At 32.5% G+C, this 17,403-nt stretch overlaps 2 protein-coding genes across 16 annotated transcripts; both read right to left on the bottom strand.

The window, feature by feature from the left end:
* Window positions 1-763: 763 nt before the first annotated feature.
* Window positions 764-9,805, bottom strand: LOC114164077 (dehydrodolichyl diphosphate synthase complex subunit NUS1). 9 transcript variants are annotated; one of them, XM_028048578.1, is made up of 8 exons: window positions 9,667-9,805; window positions 4,908-4,960; window positions 3,703-3,973; window positions 3,555-3,616; window positions 2,423-2,621; window positions 2,248-2,344; window positions 1,430-1,512; window positions 764-1,081 (listed from the first exon to the last, which is right to left on the bottom strand). In XM_028048578.1, the coding sequence occupies exons 2-8, from the start codon at window positions 4,953-4,955 to the stop codon at window positions 1,074-1,076; spliced, it is 768 nt and encodes a 255-aa protein (XP_027904379.1). In that variant the 5' UTR covers window positions 4,956-4,960; window positions 9,667-9,805; the 3' UTR covers window positions 764-1,073. The 9 variants fall into 9 exon arrangements, with proteins under 9 accessions (XP_027904379.1, XP_027904383.1, XP_027904378.1 ...); XM_028048582.1 differs by having other exon boundaries at window positions 3,703-3,983; XM_028048577.1 differs by lacking the exon at window positions 9,667-9,805 and adding an exon at window positions 5,330-5,412.
* Window positions 9,806-11,130: 1,325 nt separating this feature from the next.
* Window positions 11,131-17,278, bottom strand: LOC114163803 (pentatricopeptide repeat-containing protein At1g06710, mitochondrial). Of its 7 annotated transcripts, none has more exons than XM_028048134.1 (5): window positions 14,282-17,278; window positions 13,924-14,028; window positions 13,750-13,825; window positions 12,318-13,053; window positions 11,131-11,834 (listed from the first exon to the last, which is right to left on the bottom strand). In XM_028048134.1, exons 1-2 carry the CDS (start codon window positions 17,150-17,152, stop codon window positions 13,987-13,989), a joined length of 2,913 nt encoding a protein of 970 aa, XP_027903935.1. In that variant the 5' UTR covers window positions 17,153-17,278; the 3' UTR covers window positions 11,131-11,834; window positions 12,318-13,053; window positions 13,750-13,825; window positions 13,924-13,986. The 7 variants fall into 7 exon arrangements, with proteins under 7 accessions (XP_027903935.1, XP_027903934.1, XP_027903939.1 ...); XM_028048133.1 differs by having other exon boundaries at window positions 13,704-13,825; XM_028048138.1 differs by having other exon boundaries at window positions 13,898-14,028.
* Window positions 17,279-17,403: the final 125 nt, after the last annotated feature.

A 17,403-nucleotide genomic window follows, 5' to 3' on the forward strand; every position in this document is an offset into this window, starting at 1 on the left:
AAAATCGGAATTGCAGTTGGCTGATGTTCTCACTAAAGGAGTGTCAACCTGAGTATTTAATGAGTCTAGTTTCTATTCAAGTTGGAAATATGTCATATTTATGCACCAACTTGAGTGAAGGTGTTGAAATATGTCAAATATTTGATTAACAAATATTATGTAATCAAATATTGTATCAACTGTAATTTAGATATTATTACTTCTGTGAGCAAATATGTGTAGTTATCATTCCTTTAATAGATGAAGAATTATAGCACCCTTATATGTATATATATAGTATCCTATTATTTGAAATAATATACCAAAATTATATGTTAAATCTCTTTTATAATGTTTACATATATACATAGTAGTATAGTTTTATCATCATGTTTTGAATTTCTGAACCAAAGGGTGCATTCATTTTGGAAAAGTGTTTTGTAGTAAATGCTGGAATGATACTATATCTGTATATATCATGCATGTTTCCTGTTTTAGAGTTAATTTAGTTTTACTTATCAAATATTAGTGTGCTCTATACTTATGGGGCTCTTTCAGAAAACAAAAGAAGATTTTTTCTATAATAACCAAAATAAAAAATTTGCTAATTTTATTGGAAGTAAAAATATATTAAACCATTATCTTCGATTTCTATTTTTATCTTATAAAACACATAACTTAATAGTTTATATTGATTTGTAATTAATTATATCATAATTTCTTATTTATATTTAAAACATTATACATCAGTCAAAATATAAACTTAATCACTACACGTTCTATATGCAGTTAAACTAAGATCATGCTTAGACAAAATTGTATATAACTTATCAAACGCACTGCGTGTCTAATGAACAAAATTATCCACTTCACTTTGATGTACCTGTGAGGAATTATCCACTATTATAGTATCCGTGGTGGCATCAAATTAAATCACACCTTAGTTTGCTCAGACCTTTTTTTACTCGCCATGACTTGCAATGGTATCTCTCCGGCAGCATGAGAAAGCACTTTTCCCACAAAGATGTCATAGATAGCTACTTTTCTAATCTTCAAGCCAACGCTTTGAGGTGCTTGTTGAGTTAACTCCTTCTCTACTTACCTGTTACAATCCCAGAAAAAAAAAAAAAAAAAAAAAAAAAAAAAAAACTGAATGACGACATGAAAACAATATTTTAATGATCTATGGACAATGCATAACTTTATTTAATACTAATTCCGCTCATAGTACAAATGCAACATCATCCATAAAAGTGCGGAGATATCTTCCAATATACTGTACTATTTGTTTGTATTTATTTCTCCTTGAAAACTGGGATGCGTTTTAGGCTAATCTTTCATGATTTACAAATGGAGATCCAAACAGTAAAATGGAGTTAATGGTAAAAATAACCGCAGAACATTTACTAATTTACTGGGATCAAACAATGGTTGACAAGAGAAAACTTACCATAATTTTGGTGCACCCTCGTGAAGTTATAAATGGCTTTGATTAAGGAACCATATGTCATGAATTTCAATGATCCCATGTGTCTGTAATAAACACAAAATTCAGTCCAAAGAATCATAAAAAGAAAAAACATGTCAAAAATAAATCAGCGTGAGCATGATCCAAGTCTTGCCCAACGCCTACTATTGTCACTACTTTTAGAATTCTGTAGAATGTTTGTTTTGTACTGAGCTATTTACTACCTATTATTGAATTTTCTTTGAATACAAAATTCTTCTTATTTTCTAGAAGATTTGTACAGAAATGGAAAATAGAACTTTTCAGTCTTTCTTTATCATTGTGGTTCGCCATTTAGGTCCCTAAATATCCAAATCTTCTGAAAAAAGTTGTGTTGTACTCGAAGCCGTGGGTTCTCAATTTTTTAAATGTGTATAGCTTTCTTAAGCGATCATGAGATCACCAACTTTTAATATTAAGTTTTCACGTATAGTTGTATGGCCAGCATTCATCAAAAATTATAAACAAGTTCGCACATCACCTACGGAGCAGAGGCTATGCATGGCAAGGAACTTTAGGTTAAACTTTCAATGTTATAATGTCTCTGCAATAGAATTATGGAGTTCAGTTCGAGTTTTAAACTAATTTCATTTACGAGGACTTCTATTTCAGTTAAATCATCAGCATACTATTCCAAGTTGATAACTAATTCAGAACAGAACGGCAACGTAATATAACTACCGCTTTTTCTGTGAAAAAAATAAACATTTTATCACTGCACTGATATAATAAAAAATAATAGTTTCCTCTAAAGAACTTACACGATCTCTGTGTAGCGAAGTCTCCATGCAGGAAAACCAAGATGGGTCCTCACAGGTCCATAAACCAGTAAAAGGTCAGGCTCAGGGCCTTTGCTACCTGATCATAATGATAGGTACCTTTCTGAATAAGGCAGTCAACTCTTAAACTATTACTAGGTCTAGAAAGCAAACATACCGACAATCTGCAATGCTTCATTCAAGTGAGGTTCTAACGATATTTGGGCATCTAGTTCTCCACCCAAGGAATGCTGTTTCAAGTTCTCCACAAAAACCAAGTTAGCTGCTTTCGCCACTGCCTCCTTCCCGTCCACATAAGAAAGAAACTCTAGAGTCATGTGATCATGAGCATGGTGTGTAACAACTTGACTAACTTCCTGCACTGAGTTAATGCTAGATCAGATCAAACAAGTGACGTAGCAGCAAACGTTACTATTCATCCTTGACAGCAATAGCAGCTGAATGAGCCATTTATAATCCATATTTTATACTAATGCATTTTTTGGAATTTTTGGAGGCAGAGGGAAAATACAAAGAAAACATATGATAAGAATGATCATCTTTCCCTTCTTTTGCTTAGATGAGTGAGGAAAGGAAGAAAATATAAATTTTATTATTATTACTGGAAGAAGAAAAAGAAAAAGAAGGTTCATGTACATAGTCTGTTTTCTCCTTTCTCACTTCGTCTTTGGAGAAAATATTCTAGCGGGTTCAAAGGTACTATTTCATGCCTACTTCTGTCACTCCTATTCTTAAACTACCATCAAAGGACCTAAAATAAATAATAACTGTCTGGGTTCATTTCCTTCCCTTTGCTTTTGTCTCCATTAATTTTCACCATGTCATGAATGTGCATTAAGTAAAGACTCAATTAGAAAGCCACTTAAAATACATACACAGAATCGTGTCTTTCATCTTCTTATAAATAGTTTTTAGACAATGCACCAAAAATAATCAAATACTGCAAGTAAGCCCCATCATCTATGAACATTTTAAGCCAAAGACAACGGAAATGAGATCAGATGTACCCAACAAATTTCATGTGTAAAACCAATTTAATCTAGGACGCATGATCTACCAGAATCTGAAAAAAGGTTTGGTTACATGTCCTTCCCCGTTACCTAATTGAATAGTAGAAAGAAGTCGAAGAATCAAACAAAATTAAATGAGGAAAGGGTGGGATCCAAATTGATTAACATGGGAAAAATATAAGACAAACCAGTCACATGCAGGTTAAAATCATAACCCGGAGTCAAACTTTTCAATAAATTAACAAAGAATCAATCTGCAAGGAAACAATTATATGGTACCTGAATGGATTTTGCATTCTTCAAATTTTGAAGTATGGTTTCCTTAGACTTCTTCAATACTCCTAGAATGAAGAGTTCAGGGAAAACACTATTATATGGCCTGAGTAAAAGAAACTTTACAATCACTGGTTCTCCAAACCTTTCATACCATTCATGTCATAGAGGCACACATTCTTCACACCAATAGAGTCCAGCCACTTCAACAGTTTAACAACTTCGGAAATCTGACAAGCTTCTTCACTTTCTATGACAATGGCAAGGTACTGAACCTTTTCTGAATGAAGAGACTTGTATTTCTCTAGTACTCCAAGAGAGATGAAGTAGCTCTCCAACAAATTACCCACGACTACTATGGAATACCATGCGCTGACAATTATTTGCAGAAAGTACCATAGCAGTCCAAGCCAGAGATCTGCAATCTGTAGAAGCCTTAAAACCCACAATGAATGGACTTAAATTTTAGGTTGAATGGAAAAGGATATGCTCAGTTGCATTGACTAACCATTTACGTTAAATATCATTGTGTTCAACAATACATAGATCAAAGATGCGCAACAACATGTATTTAGATTGGAATCTTTCTACACTAGCGTGCGTGGACTCTGTTAACAGAATCGACTTATGTTGGAAAATATAATAAGCATAACTTGTTTATCTTATAGAATAAGTAATTTATTGATTTAATATTACCAGTTTTGTAGACACCTTTAGATGTAGATTACCAGTTTCTTACGGTCTACACATCTGTTGATTCAGGATCTAGATAGTTGTCATTTTTCTCTTGTATTGATCTATTTTTTATTCAGTGCTTGGATTACTGCGCTTGGAGATGTGTCTATGACAGCATGATATTTGGTATTCAGTAGTTTTTCTCTTGTATTGGTCAATCTCTACAGGAGTTAAAGATGTGTCTATGACAGCATGATATTTGAAAGAAATAAAGTGATTGAAATTCAAAGAATTAACTGAAACATCACAGGGTCTCTAAACAACTTTTAACTATAGAATTCAAGTTAATAACAATAACTGGTTATTAAATTGAATGAATATTTTGTTTCTACTAAAAAACATTAACATGACATAGATATCTCACAGAATATTATTAAGTATTCTTGCTATTGCAACTACAGCAGAAAAAAGCTTTTCAAAATTAAAATTAGTATTCCTATATGCCTAAAAAAAGATTGAACAATTTAGCTATTTTAGTAATTAAGAAAAATTGAACACCTAACTTTGATTATATACGAATTTAATAGCGGGTGCAAGAAAAATATTTCTTTGAAACATAGTGTGCAGAGAGTTGCAGTACTGATGGAAGATTGGGCTGAAGGATATGAAGTCGTGAAGACTTACAGTAACAATACACCGAGAAAACTTGTGAGCTCCATGTCTAAAATCCATGGATCCTAAAAGTACGAAAAACATCAATTAGATCAATTTCAAAAGGAGAAAGAGGGCAATCAAAGAAGCGAGCATGTAAACATATACACGAGTAATAGTTAAACTGGAAATAATAATTAATAATTGCTGCAATCAATATGAGAAACGGAAGAAGATGAATCCATAAAGAACGAAACCAAAACACGAAGGCAGCAAGCAATAGACTAACTCAGACGTGAATGCATAATTGCAACGAAAAACATACAAAAAGAGGAAGAAGAAGAAGAAGAAGAAGAGGCAGACGCAAGCTAAAACCAGGTTACGATTCAGCAAACACCAAACAGAATAGGGAAAATCACATGACTAAAGAGCGGAAGGAGGAAACGGAGTGGCACCTGAAAGAGAAACCCAACGAAATAAAATCGTTTAATTTGCGGCGCCAAGCGAATAACAATAGAGCAGAAAGTGACGATGAAGATTATTTAAATTATTGTACTTAAGCAGCGTGCGCAGATCAAATTATTTTCATTGGTTGAGGAAAAAAAGTAAAGTATTATTTGACGCAGAAAATAAATTATTGTTCACTATTATAATATTTAAATTATAGACTTATTTTAATAATTATTTTTTATGCTTATCTTTGTTTATTTCATTTATTTTATTATAATCTTTTATTTATCTTTTGCATCTTTCAAAATCAACAATAGTGAGAGAAAAAAATTGTTTTACTGACTTCACGATACTTTTTAATTAATTTTTCAATTCTTTCATATTTGATCTATTTCATTGACTATAAAATTTCTGTTGATTTATTTTTTCGTACTTATTTGATTCGAAATGTCATGAATAAACACGAGTGCTATTTTCTCTGGTAAAATACATATTATTATTTAGAAATACATTTAATATGCTTTTATCAATGTTAAGTTTTCATTTATAAGGAAAATTGTACCAATCATTTTTCGGGTTGTCTTAAAATGATATTTACACATTTTTTTTAGTTTGTAAAATATTTTCACGTCTCTTGAAACAATATTAACAGGATTAAATTATGTGTTTTTTTAGAAATATTAATTTGGTCTTTTCTTTATCTATTTCAATTTAGTTTTTAGTTTGAAAATTTTGATGTAAGTTCTTTATCTGAATTAGTACTAATAATATTAAAGAGATATTACATGTTAATTTGATTTTTCTTTTACATTTTTTAAATTATTTTTAAAATATGAAAAAAATTGTTACGTGTCAAAATTGACATCATGTCATATAAAAATGGTAATGTGACATCATGGTGACAGTACAACATGTCATACCAAGTGTTATAATCTATCTCAAGTTTGTTTCTGTAATTTTATTGTTTCAATTAAGTTATAATACTTTTACAATGGTGCAATCTCATTCTTCTCCAAGTTAAAATAAAATTTAATTTTTACATAACTACTATACGAATAATTTTATTTAAATTGATATTTTTATTAAATATTTTAATATGATTAAATCTATTTAACTTATATTTCACATTGAAACTTATTTAAAATTTGTTTTAAAATTTTAAATTTATTTGTTTTAAATTGTTATAAAATTAATATAAAATTTTATGTTTGAATTTATATAATTATTATTTTTAAACAAACTCAAACATCTATATAAAAATTATTAAATTTTTAACATCTAAAAATACACAATTATTTGAACTATAAATATAGATAAAAAACAATATTTAAGTACAATATAATAGAATATCAATGCAAATAAAGCTTAATGTAAAATATAAGTTGAAAATGTTGATAAGTTTATTTTATGAGATGCAATTGATAAACAAAAATATAAATTTGGTTAAACTTAATATTGTTAAAAATATTTAATAAAAAAAATTATATCATTTATAAAAAAATTAAATTTAGTTTCAATTTGGAAAGAGACTGAATTGCTCAATTTTTTCAAAAGCTAGAATTAAAGTGAGACAAAATAAAAATATAGAGACATCTAGAGTGACAACACTAACATGTGACCATTATTACTGTCATGTGACACAACATTAACTTTGACATATGAAAAAATTTTAATTTAAAAAAAATAAAAAGAAAAAAGTTTTAAAAAAATCGTGAACTAACACGTGACACTTTTCTAACATTGGTAGTAATATAGAACTTCATTGCATCAAATTTTCTAAATAAAAACCAAAATGAGACTAATAAAAAAAAAAGATCAAATTGATATTTTCCATAAAAAATAGAGATCAAATACATAATTTAACCATTAAAGACTAGTCATTTAAATTTTCAATTTTATTCATTTATACACAGTCCAAGTGTCTCAAAAATGAAATAAAAAAATAAAATAAAATCATAGTGACCAAAACAATAAAATAAACATTAAGCACGTAAGTAGAACTGACAAAATGGATTAGAACCCGCAAGCCAATTCAGCCCACCACAAATTCGAGCAGGTTGAGTTAAAAATTTTTTACAAAATTCAGTACGAGTTAATTTTTAACCCAACTCACCTAGAATCCGACTTACTCGGGTTGAATCAGTGGTAAGCCGGGTTGGTGAACCAACCCGCAAATAAAGGGTCACACAAGTGTTTTTTATTATATTGAACTTTGCATTTGAGTCGATTTAAGTTATTTTTTTTAGCCAATACATTGATAATTTGTATTTTTGTAATTTTGATTTGTATTTGAAGTTTAACATCCTTTTGGATTGTATTTGGATTCTATTGAAGTTTATTTAAATATTAATCATAATTATAATTTAGTTGTTTTTAGACGGGAGAAAAAAATTGTATTTTTTTTAATTAAGTGAGTGAATGAACTAACCCATTTAGTCCACCAACCTGTAATGGGTTGGATCGAGTTTGAATTTTTTTTGATTCACTAATAAGTGAATCGGGTCAGGTTGGATCACTAAGTGGCCAACCAATGATGGGCCAAACCGAGTCAGGTTATCCGTTTTGACCGTTCTACAAATAAGTACTCTATTAGTAATCGAAAGTTGTTATAAAATAAAACTAATAACAGAGAAGAAGAAAGGAATAGAGAATATTTTTTCAGTGTGCTTTTATGTGCATCATTACCGAGAGAGAGAGAGAGAAAATTCTTATTTATAGATAAAAAAACAACCCAAATGATATATCTCAATAATTACAATAATTAATACAAACCATTTAAATAACATAAAATGTTAACAACTCAAATAGACATCCATTACTTTTATACCAAAAGTAAATTTTATTAAGAATTCAAAGGCCCGTGGTCATACGATTGTAAAAAATGATGTCGTGAATTTGTCTCATTTATCACATGATTCATTACTACAATTTCCATCCATCTACATATGACATAATTAAATTTGATAAACTCTTTCATCAATAAAAAATATATTTTATAATGTATGTTAAACCTCAAGTCGCATTAAAAAAAATCTTAATTTTCCTCCTAATGTAGTGGTTCAACCAAGTATTAATCTAAGAAATCTAACTCAAGTAGACATTTGTGTGGCTTTAACCATGAATGAAATGCGTGAGTTGGGAGAATATTAAAACAAATAAATGCAAATGAATATTGAAACTACAAATGCAAATGAAATATGAAGAAAAGTACAGAAAACTGGACTAAAAAAATGAACAAAAAGGTATGGCAGTGAATGAACTAAAGAAACAAAGGCAAGAGTGGATTGCAAGTAAAAATGGATTAAAAGGATGAAATTCATGTAATTAAACCAAAAGAAGGACTAAACAATGAATTGAAATAAGTTACAGCACTGAAAACAATGAATTATAGCGCAAAACAGTGAGAAACGAAAATGTTTGATGAAATGTCTATGTGAAAATACATATGCTGAAAGGTGTTCTATGAAATGCTCAAGGGAACCACACTAATGAAACAGGCTATAGTGACTGGAACGAAATTATATCAAAGGAAAAATGTAAAAACTAAATCTAAAACTAGAAAATAAACTAAAACGGCAGAATCAAACCAAAGGGACAAAACCAAAATGCAAACTAGTGCTAAAGCAGTGGAAAGCATATGCAACCGGAAAATGAACTAAGCATTATGAGATGGAAATGTGAAACTGAGTTAAAATGATTGAAACTCAATTGAAACAGCAGTACACAATTTGAAATGAGAAATCAAACATGAAAATGGGTACAATACTGAATTAAGCAAACAAAAATAAGGAACTCGATGTAAAGCCAGCACTGAACCATAAAAACAATAATTATGAACTAAGCTAGACTTAGTCAGATGATCAAAATCAAAATTAAGCAACATGAATTGAAACTGAACAGAATTAGAAATGCTGAATAGTCTAGAAATATGTGAATAGAAATCTGGAACAGAGAACTAAACGTAAGAACAAATGCAGAACCATAATTCTAAATTGGGGAAAAACAGTTAAAACTGAAAAACCTAACTACTAAATCTGGAATAAACTGAATTTACATGTAATTTTTGAATCAAATGCACATGTTATCATTCGGTCCATGCTGAGTGTGCTGGTTATCACACTCGCAAGTTAACTACGAGTTTCCTTTTTTACTCGTAGCTTTCGAATTAACTCCGAAAAAAACTCATTTTTAGTGTGAACTCGGTAGACTAAGGAATAAAATCGATGAACTCGTTCAAACTCGCAAGTTTGGTACAGAGTTGACAAGTTCGAAGAGAAGTTTTTCAAACCCAAAAACGGCAGTCACCATAGTCGTTTGATGTGAGTAACTGAAGAAAACTCACCTAGTATAGGGTTTTACTTCTGCATCCGCTTGTGTTCGTTCTTGGCCTCCTTGCCGCTCGTTTGCGTCTCCGTTATTGTGCTGCGGTATTTAGGAGAGGAAGTTGCACCGACTAGGAGGAAGAGAATTTTATTGTGGTGCTGTATTGCAGCCTTTTAAGAAAGGAAGGTAATATAATATATATTATATTATGTATAATCGATTCTTTTAATGGAATTTTGTATAGAAAAAATAAGGATTTTAATTAAGAATTATTTTTAATTATTTAATAACTATATAATATGTTTTTTAATTTTGTAATTGAAAATTAAAATTAGGGATTAATTAAGTATGTTTGATAATTGATCAAATTCAATTAACAGTATTTCAATTACATTCTCGTCTATTATGCTTTATTATTTTATCGTAATATTTGAATTAAAAAAGAAATTCATTGAAAGTAAACTCGTCACCTATGATGCATCGATACTTCAAATTACGATATTCTTATCAATGAAGTATCTAATTCATAAAGTCGTAGTATACTACAATAAAATCTTTAAATAGTGACCAATTTTAGTGAAAAAAATTATAAGTTACTATATAATGACCAAATTGACAACTAAAATAGTTCCAAAAAATTATAATTAGTCTCTAAATTGATAATTAAAATAGTTTCAATTATGAATTGATTTTTAAATTGGTCACTAACTTTAAGTATCAGATTTTGGCTACCAAAATAATTGGCCTTTGATTAGGAAATTTGGATTCACACATTAACACTCATATATTTATTATGTTTGTAAGAATTATTGTACAATTTTCAATTTTCATATATCATGTATCTATTAGTATCGTATCTTATTATTTTTTGAAAATAAAGGTATCAAAGTATCAGATACGTATCGTATCCGATACACGTATCGTATATGTGCATCATAGCTAGTCATAGAGCTTCCACGAATTTACGTAAGTTCAGGTTACTTATCAAGTTTGACAACCTTGAACATAACTAACTATATTACCTAACTAAACTAAAGTGACTTAACTACCTCTTTAATTGCAAGATTCTGAAATGTTATTTGGTTTAGAGATTGGAAACATGATTCGTAATAAAAAAATGATTAAGAAAACAGTGTTGAGTTGAAAACAGTATTTAGAAGAACAGGAAAACTTGGAGAATCTAATTTAGTACTTCATAAACTCAATCATAATCATAGCATCTTCGATCTTCACTGCTAAGAGGTTCAAATCCGAACTTCCTAGATTATGAAAATCCTTTAGTTCAATTAGAACTCAAACGCATTCACAATTTGAGTCTAAAGAGGATGCAAGAACAAAAATGCATGAACATGATCAATGTTTACTTTTCCTAATTCAGATTCTTCCATGAAAGGTTAGAAACATTATGAAAACAGTGATGTGAGTTGAAGAACAGTGATTACAATGTAAAAAAAAAAAAAATACAGAAAATGGAGAATGGAGAAAGAAAGAAAAATCTGGAATTTTATTGATTGCAGAACTTGGAACAGCAAGACGAGGGAGAAGTTGGAACGCACCACAAGAGTGCAGCCGCTGCTCCTCAGAACTTCTAAACTACTTAGAACTATTAACAACCTACTACTACTTACTATTGTACACAATATTGTAAACAAGTTTCTGAATAGCCAGTCAAACCTTTATATAGTCTAAAATGAAAATGAAACTGGAAAATGATTAGTCAGAAATCTAATGATTGCCAAAACTGATCTAAAACTAATCCTAACTATATTTACAAATAACTCAAGTAACGGGTAAAACAGGTCAAGTGACCATTCCATCTTCAAAGCTTCAACTGCAGTTTTACTGGCTGTCTCGGGTTACTGTGAACTATTTTGTTTTGTCCAGTTAAAACTCAACTGGCTGCAGCAAGTTAACTTCTCTGATCCAACAGGTTGAAAGCTCTCAGGCATTTTCAGTTGCAGCTTCAGATTGAAATCATTCGACTGACGCATGCAGGTTTCTCTAGCTTTGTTTCAGCTTCTGAAGCAGTCAATAACAGCCAGCAAAAGGTCACTCCATCTTGGTTCAGCTGTCCAATTGATTTCCAAACAGGTTGTCACAGGTTGCAAAACTGGTCCAACAAGCTGACCAAACTTCCTTCAATCATTGCCTCCAAACTGTACTAGATTTAAGCTGCACCATAATTCACTGCACCGAACTTAAAAATCCAATTAGTCACACCTCCAATTAATTGCACAAGAGGCTGAAACAAATACTGCACTGAAAATAGAAGCTAGAATAATCACTCCCTACTTTGAAAATGAGCACAATCTGAATTTTATTCTTTCAAAAGGACTAAAATACTACAAAATTGCAAATTGAACTAAAAAGCTACTTAAACTGCTCTACCAACACATTTTCAGAAATTCTTCTATTTTTACATGAAAAATCAAAACTGAATTAAAACTAAGAATTTAGAAACAAAACATAGCCCAAAGAAAAGCAATTAGCTTATAAAAGTGTATCAAATCTGAGACTCATCAATGTAACATTCCCTAAGTCGAGCTAAACAGAAAAAGAAAAGAAATTAATCTAGGGAGACAAAGAGACATAAGATAGAATATGATGCATTCAGTAGGATACTCCTCATGTATATTTTTATACATAATGAATTACAATGGTAGTACTTACACAAGATCAGCTAATTCTCAACTAATGATAACATCATTTGCCGTAGTAGTTCTAGAAGTAAATCAATTAGCTCCTTTAAATGGTGAAAGACCCAAAAAACATATATCTGGGAGGGAATGATTAGACATTCCGAACTGAGATTGAGCACTCCCTTGTAAAGAAATCATGATGTCATTTCCTTCGCCTCAAGCTTTCAGGGAAGCTTCTGAGCATTAGAAAAATTCCGAAGTGAAGAACATCGCATCTGATCCTGTTCTGAATTGTTTTGTTTTCACTTGCTTCAATAACTTATTCGTTGAGGGGACCAAAAGGGAGGATTAGAAATCGTCATTAGTCTGCCGAAAGGAAATGAAACAATAGCAACAAACACGATGCTTTCTAATTAAGAACCCCGGTACTGTAATCTATTTACATTCACCACCAAACAAAAGAAGTTTGGTGCATGGAAACCGCCCCATTGTGAGGTCCGGAGAGATCTACATAGTGAGTGGAGACCCACCCATGACTACCAAATCAACCAACCTAAAGGCACCACGGCTTGCAAAAAGAATGTGGACTCTGACCCATGAAAGTCCCACCTATAGACACCACCATAGTCTGTAAAAAATCAGACCATTTGGCATTCCTTCTAATGGCCAGTCTCTCAAATAAATAGCATAATGAATTGGACCAAGGATATATTTCCCAAACTCCTTGCTCCTCAAAAATATCCCCTAAAAGCTGCTTAGCTCCCAAGCTACTTCATAATAAAAACCAGATGATTATTTGTCTCTGAACTTCAAAACCAGAGAATAAATATAAGAAGTGCAGATGACTTTCACTTTAAATTTACCAGTTTTAACAACTGAACCAAGAACATAACTAGTTTGACAAAGAAAACAAAAAATATTAAGTATACTTGCTAATATAATAGCACATGAATGGCTATTGTAACAAAAATAAAAAATGACTTGCTATTCCTCGGTACTCAGATTTTACATAATTCCCAATTTAGGAAATGTTAAAACAGCAAAAACTCCAAAAATTAAACCCTAAACAAATAGCAAAAAAGATTGGTCTATTCATGTGTCAGAAATGAATCTGGCATGCAAATGACTGACCACAAATAGATCCTAGAAACCACCAATGAACCTCTGTTTACAAATGATTGGAGGAAAAACCTTTTTTTATGTAGGTGAACATATCCATTCGTTGCAAAAAAGGCCAGACAGCTTATTGTATTAAAAAATCATTATATCAATCTCAGTTTATTGGTTATATAATGCAAGTATGCCACACTTGATATAATTTCTCTCTCTTCATAGAATAGTACCATATAACAAAAACATTATTGAGAAGTAATTTGCTCCAAAAGATATCAAGGATAGACATTTAACTTTTATATACCTTGGCATTTAATAGTATGTTTGATCATAGATCATCAAATCATTACCTCTGGCATGATGTAACGACATGAGGACAAAGAACGTGATTTCTTCAAAAGCCCATGTTTCCACAAAAACCCACATCTGCAGTCGAAGATGAATAATAAATGAAAGGCGTCATAAGATATTAGGGATTATGAAACAGCAACCACTTACCAGATTAACCATTTCTTGTATCCTACCTGTATTCATTTTCTTTCAGTTACATAACTCGCATTCAATCTGCAGTTCTGTACATCAGAAATTTAATCCACAACGGTTATCTCTTCATGAAGCCAGCAAATATCCTGCAATGTCAAAAGAAAATGCAGAGAAAAAAGGATCAGAATAAACATGCATAAATAATAACTTAAAGATCTAGTAGATTAACAGTGCGGTTTTGTAAGGAATGTCATGGCAAGTTTGACGAACACTTTTACCACTAAATGCATAAAGGAAGCACTTAATGTTAACATGTTTAAAATAATTCGGCAAAATGTCATGGAAAGTTTATCCTTGTGTTGCTTTGTACTTCACAAAATTAGAGCAAGTGCAACAAACCATTTGGCATATGCTGTCTGATAATTGTAGAGCTTCTTGCCACCTACCAACCCTGGTAAGGCCTTTGATGAGGTAGACAAATGTGCTAAGCTCTGGAACAACACTCTTATTTGTCATGCTTGCATAAAGCTCAAAAGCCTTATCAACCTTATTAGCAAGGGACAGACTCTCAATTAAGGAAGTATATAAATATTTGTTGGCAATTGCAAGGCTTGGAGATGATGAAATCTCCTCAAGTAGACTCAGCGCAACTTCCAATCTTCCAGCCTTGATAAAGCTATCAACCAAAATTCTGTATAAAGACTCCACTGGTGCTGATTCATTCTCATTCAGCTCATCTAAAAGCCCAATTGAGATTACAAACTCTCGATTAAAGCCCTCAATAATTTTACGGTAACTTGACAAATGCCTTGGCCAATACGTTTGTGTCATTTCATCTAGAAGTCTGTGTGCTTCATCAAGAACACCAGCAGAACAACAATGATTTATCAAGACCCTATAGGTTATAAAGTTTGGTGCACAGCCCTTTGAGCACATACGAGTATATAGCTCAAGACACTGTTCAATTTTTCCCAATTTCCCCAAGCCATCAATCATTGCAGTATAAGTTACGACATTTGGATAACAACCCACTTCTTCCATTTTAAGCATGAGCTTGTATGCTTCATCCGTCTTTCCAACTTTACAGAGGCCATCAATCATCTCTGTGTAAATAACAACATTTGGAGTGCAAGAATTTTCTAACATCTTGGATAACACTTTCAAAACAAGATCCAATCGTTTCTCTTTAAACAGACTATTAATTAAAGAACTGTAAGTGTATAAATTCGGACTATATCCACGCTCTGACATCTTTACAAACACCTCCCGTGCACTTTCAAGCTCTCCAGTCTTGCAAAACCCATCTATGAGAGCATCATACACTATTTGGTTAGGTTCACAACCATTAATAGACATGGTATCCAATAATTCACGGGCTTCTTTAACCCTGTTTGCTTTGCATAAACCATCCACCAAAGCCCCATATGTAATAATATTTGGTGTTTCACGGTCATTGTTATCTAGCTTAAAATACATGTCCATGTCAGAGCATTCCATGTCACCTTGCATTCTGGCATAGATCTGGCAAGCTTTATCAATCTGCCCAGCCTTACAATGACCATCAATTAAAGCTGTATACGTAACAACATTAGGCTTGCAACCTTCCACCAACATCATCTGAAATAGTTTATTTGCATCAAGCACCTTTCTTGCTTTCAGATATGCATGAATAAGAGCAGTGTAAGTCACTACATTCGGAATGCATCCGTCTCTCAACATTTCATCAAACCACTTCTGAGCCTGTTGAATAAGACCAGCTTTGCAAAAGCTATCAATTAAAATAGTATAAGTATAAACACTGGGAACAATGCCATTCTTTTTCATTTCTTCAAACAACAAAAAAGCCTTCTCTACCTTGGAGGCATCACAAAGAAAACCAATCACTTTAGAATATGTAGTATCATCAGGAATGAAACCCTTGCTCATCATTTCACATATAATCTTAAAGGCTTTATCAAACTTTCCAGCTCTACAAAGACACCGTGCAAAATTGCTGACATTTACCTTATTTAACACCACCCCTGAATCTAACATTTCACTGTAAGCCTTTTCAGCCAATTCCAGCAAATCTGAGTCGGGCAGCTCCTCGTTGCTGCATATACTACCAATGAATATATTATAAAGCAGATAGCTGGGCTGGCACCCACAGTTATCCATTTTCCTAAACAACTTATAGGCATAAGAGTAATCCCTGGATTTACAATAAGCATGTACAAGAGAATTAAACATCTCCCGATTAGGATAACAGCCTTCTGTCATCATCATGCTAAGAATTCTCTTACACCTGCCCAGCTGCCCTTTCCTCAAACAACCAGAAACCAAAATTCTATATGTGACAACATTGGGAATGCAGGAATTCAACCGCATTCGATCCAAGATTTGCATAGCTTCTTCAAAACGCGAAGCTTCGCACAACCCGGAAAGCATCCTATTATAAAAAACTGTGTCAGGCACAAACTCCTCCTTCTCAATCAAACTCAGCGCATCCCCACACCTCCCCGCTTTGCAGAGAGAATAGGCAAAGCAACTGAGAGTATATCCATCCATGAAAAACCCAGAGTTGGACATCTCTTTCTGAACCAAGTAAGCAGTATCTAACTTATCAGCCCGAAGAAAAACCTGAATCAAAGCATTATAAGTGGTAGGAGAAGCCTTGAACCCGAAATCCTTAAGCCTCCCCAACTCTTCCAACGCCACATTCCACATCCCATTCCTGCAACACTTTTGAATGAGAAAATTGAGCAACTTCCGAAGCAGCACCCTATCGTCATCCCTAATTTGCATCAAAAACATGTCGGACACTCTTTCATTAACGTCATTGCAACACAGTAACTCAATCAGTGTATTGTACACCACAGGAGTGTGGGTGTAACCGATTTGACGACTCGCCCACAGAAAAAACTCGACGCACAGCTCAGGGTGTTTAACGAGATTCATCACCTCAACAACCAGAGACTCGCTTAGCTTACCCCGAAATTGCCTCAAGAAATTTTGGGTTTCGGAGCCAAACCCGTTTCTGATTGCGTTGGACATGGATACGGCGTCGTTAGAGGAGTCACCGGAGTGGGTGGAGGAATTGAGCAAAGAGTTGCGGAGGAATGCGTAGTGTTGCGACAACTGGAGGGAAGAATCGTTCGAAGAAGTTTCATCGTCGGAGGGAAGAAGACCTGGGAGAGGGTGGTGTGAGGAATTGGAGCAGTGTTGTTTTGGGTGTAAAAAATGCAGAGAACGAGAGAGAAGATGGTTCAACTCTCTCTTCTTCATAATCATCAATCAAAATCAACAATACACTCACGAACCAACCAACCCTTTGTTTTAGGGTTTAAGAGAGAGAATCAAACAAGATAAAACCCTTGGAGCAACGAAAGATAACTCCATTGCATTCTCAAACAACTGATGATCATTTGAATTTTTATTTTTTTACTGTTAAAGTTACAATTTTTAATTTTGTGTTGTTATTGGATGGTTTCATCTTCTTAATCGAGAGATAAAAAGAAATTTTAAAACAACGCTTCACACGT

Source organism: Vigna unguiculata, chromosome 9 (genome assembly GCF_004118075.2).
Source record: "Vigna unguiculata cultivar IT97K-499-35 chromosome 9, ASM411807v1, whole genome shotgun sequence".
Classification (NCBI taxonomy): domain Eukaryota; kingdom Viridiplantae; phylum Streptophyta; class Magnoliopsida; order Fabales; family Fabaceae; genus Vigna; species Vigna unguiculata.

Bases quoted from the DNA above. Each gene is read 5' to 3' on its own strand.
- LOC114164077 (XM_028048578.1), bottom strand. From the start codon at position 4,955: ATGGATTTTAGACATGGAGCTCACAAGTTTTCTCGGTGTATTGTTACT. The intron at 3,617-3,702 runs GTATGAAAGGTT...TCTTCATTCTAG, and splicing joins GTGCCTCTATGACATGAATG to GAGTATTGAAGAAGTCTAAG. The intron at 2,622-3,554 runs GTACCATATAAT...AACTCAGTGCAG, and splicing joins AGAATGCAAAATCCATTCAG to GAAGTTAGTCAAGTTGTTAC.
- LOC114163803 (XM_028048132.1), bottom strand. From the start codon at position 17,152: ATGATTATGAAGAAGAGAGAGTTGAACCATCTTCTCTCTCGTTCTCTG. The intron at 14,029-14,281 runs GTTTGTTGCACT...TTGACATTGCAG, and splicing joins CAGACAGCATATGCCAAATG to GATATTTGCTGGCTTCATGA.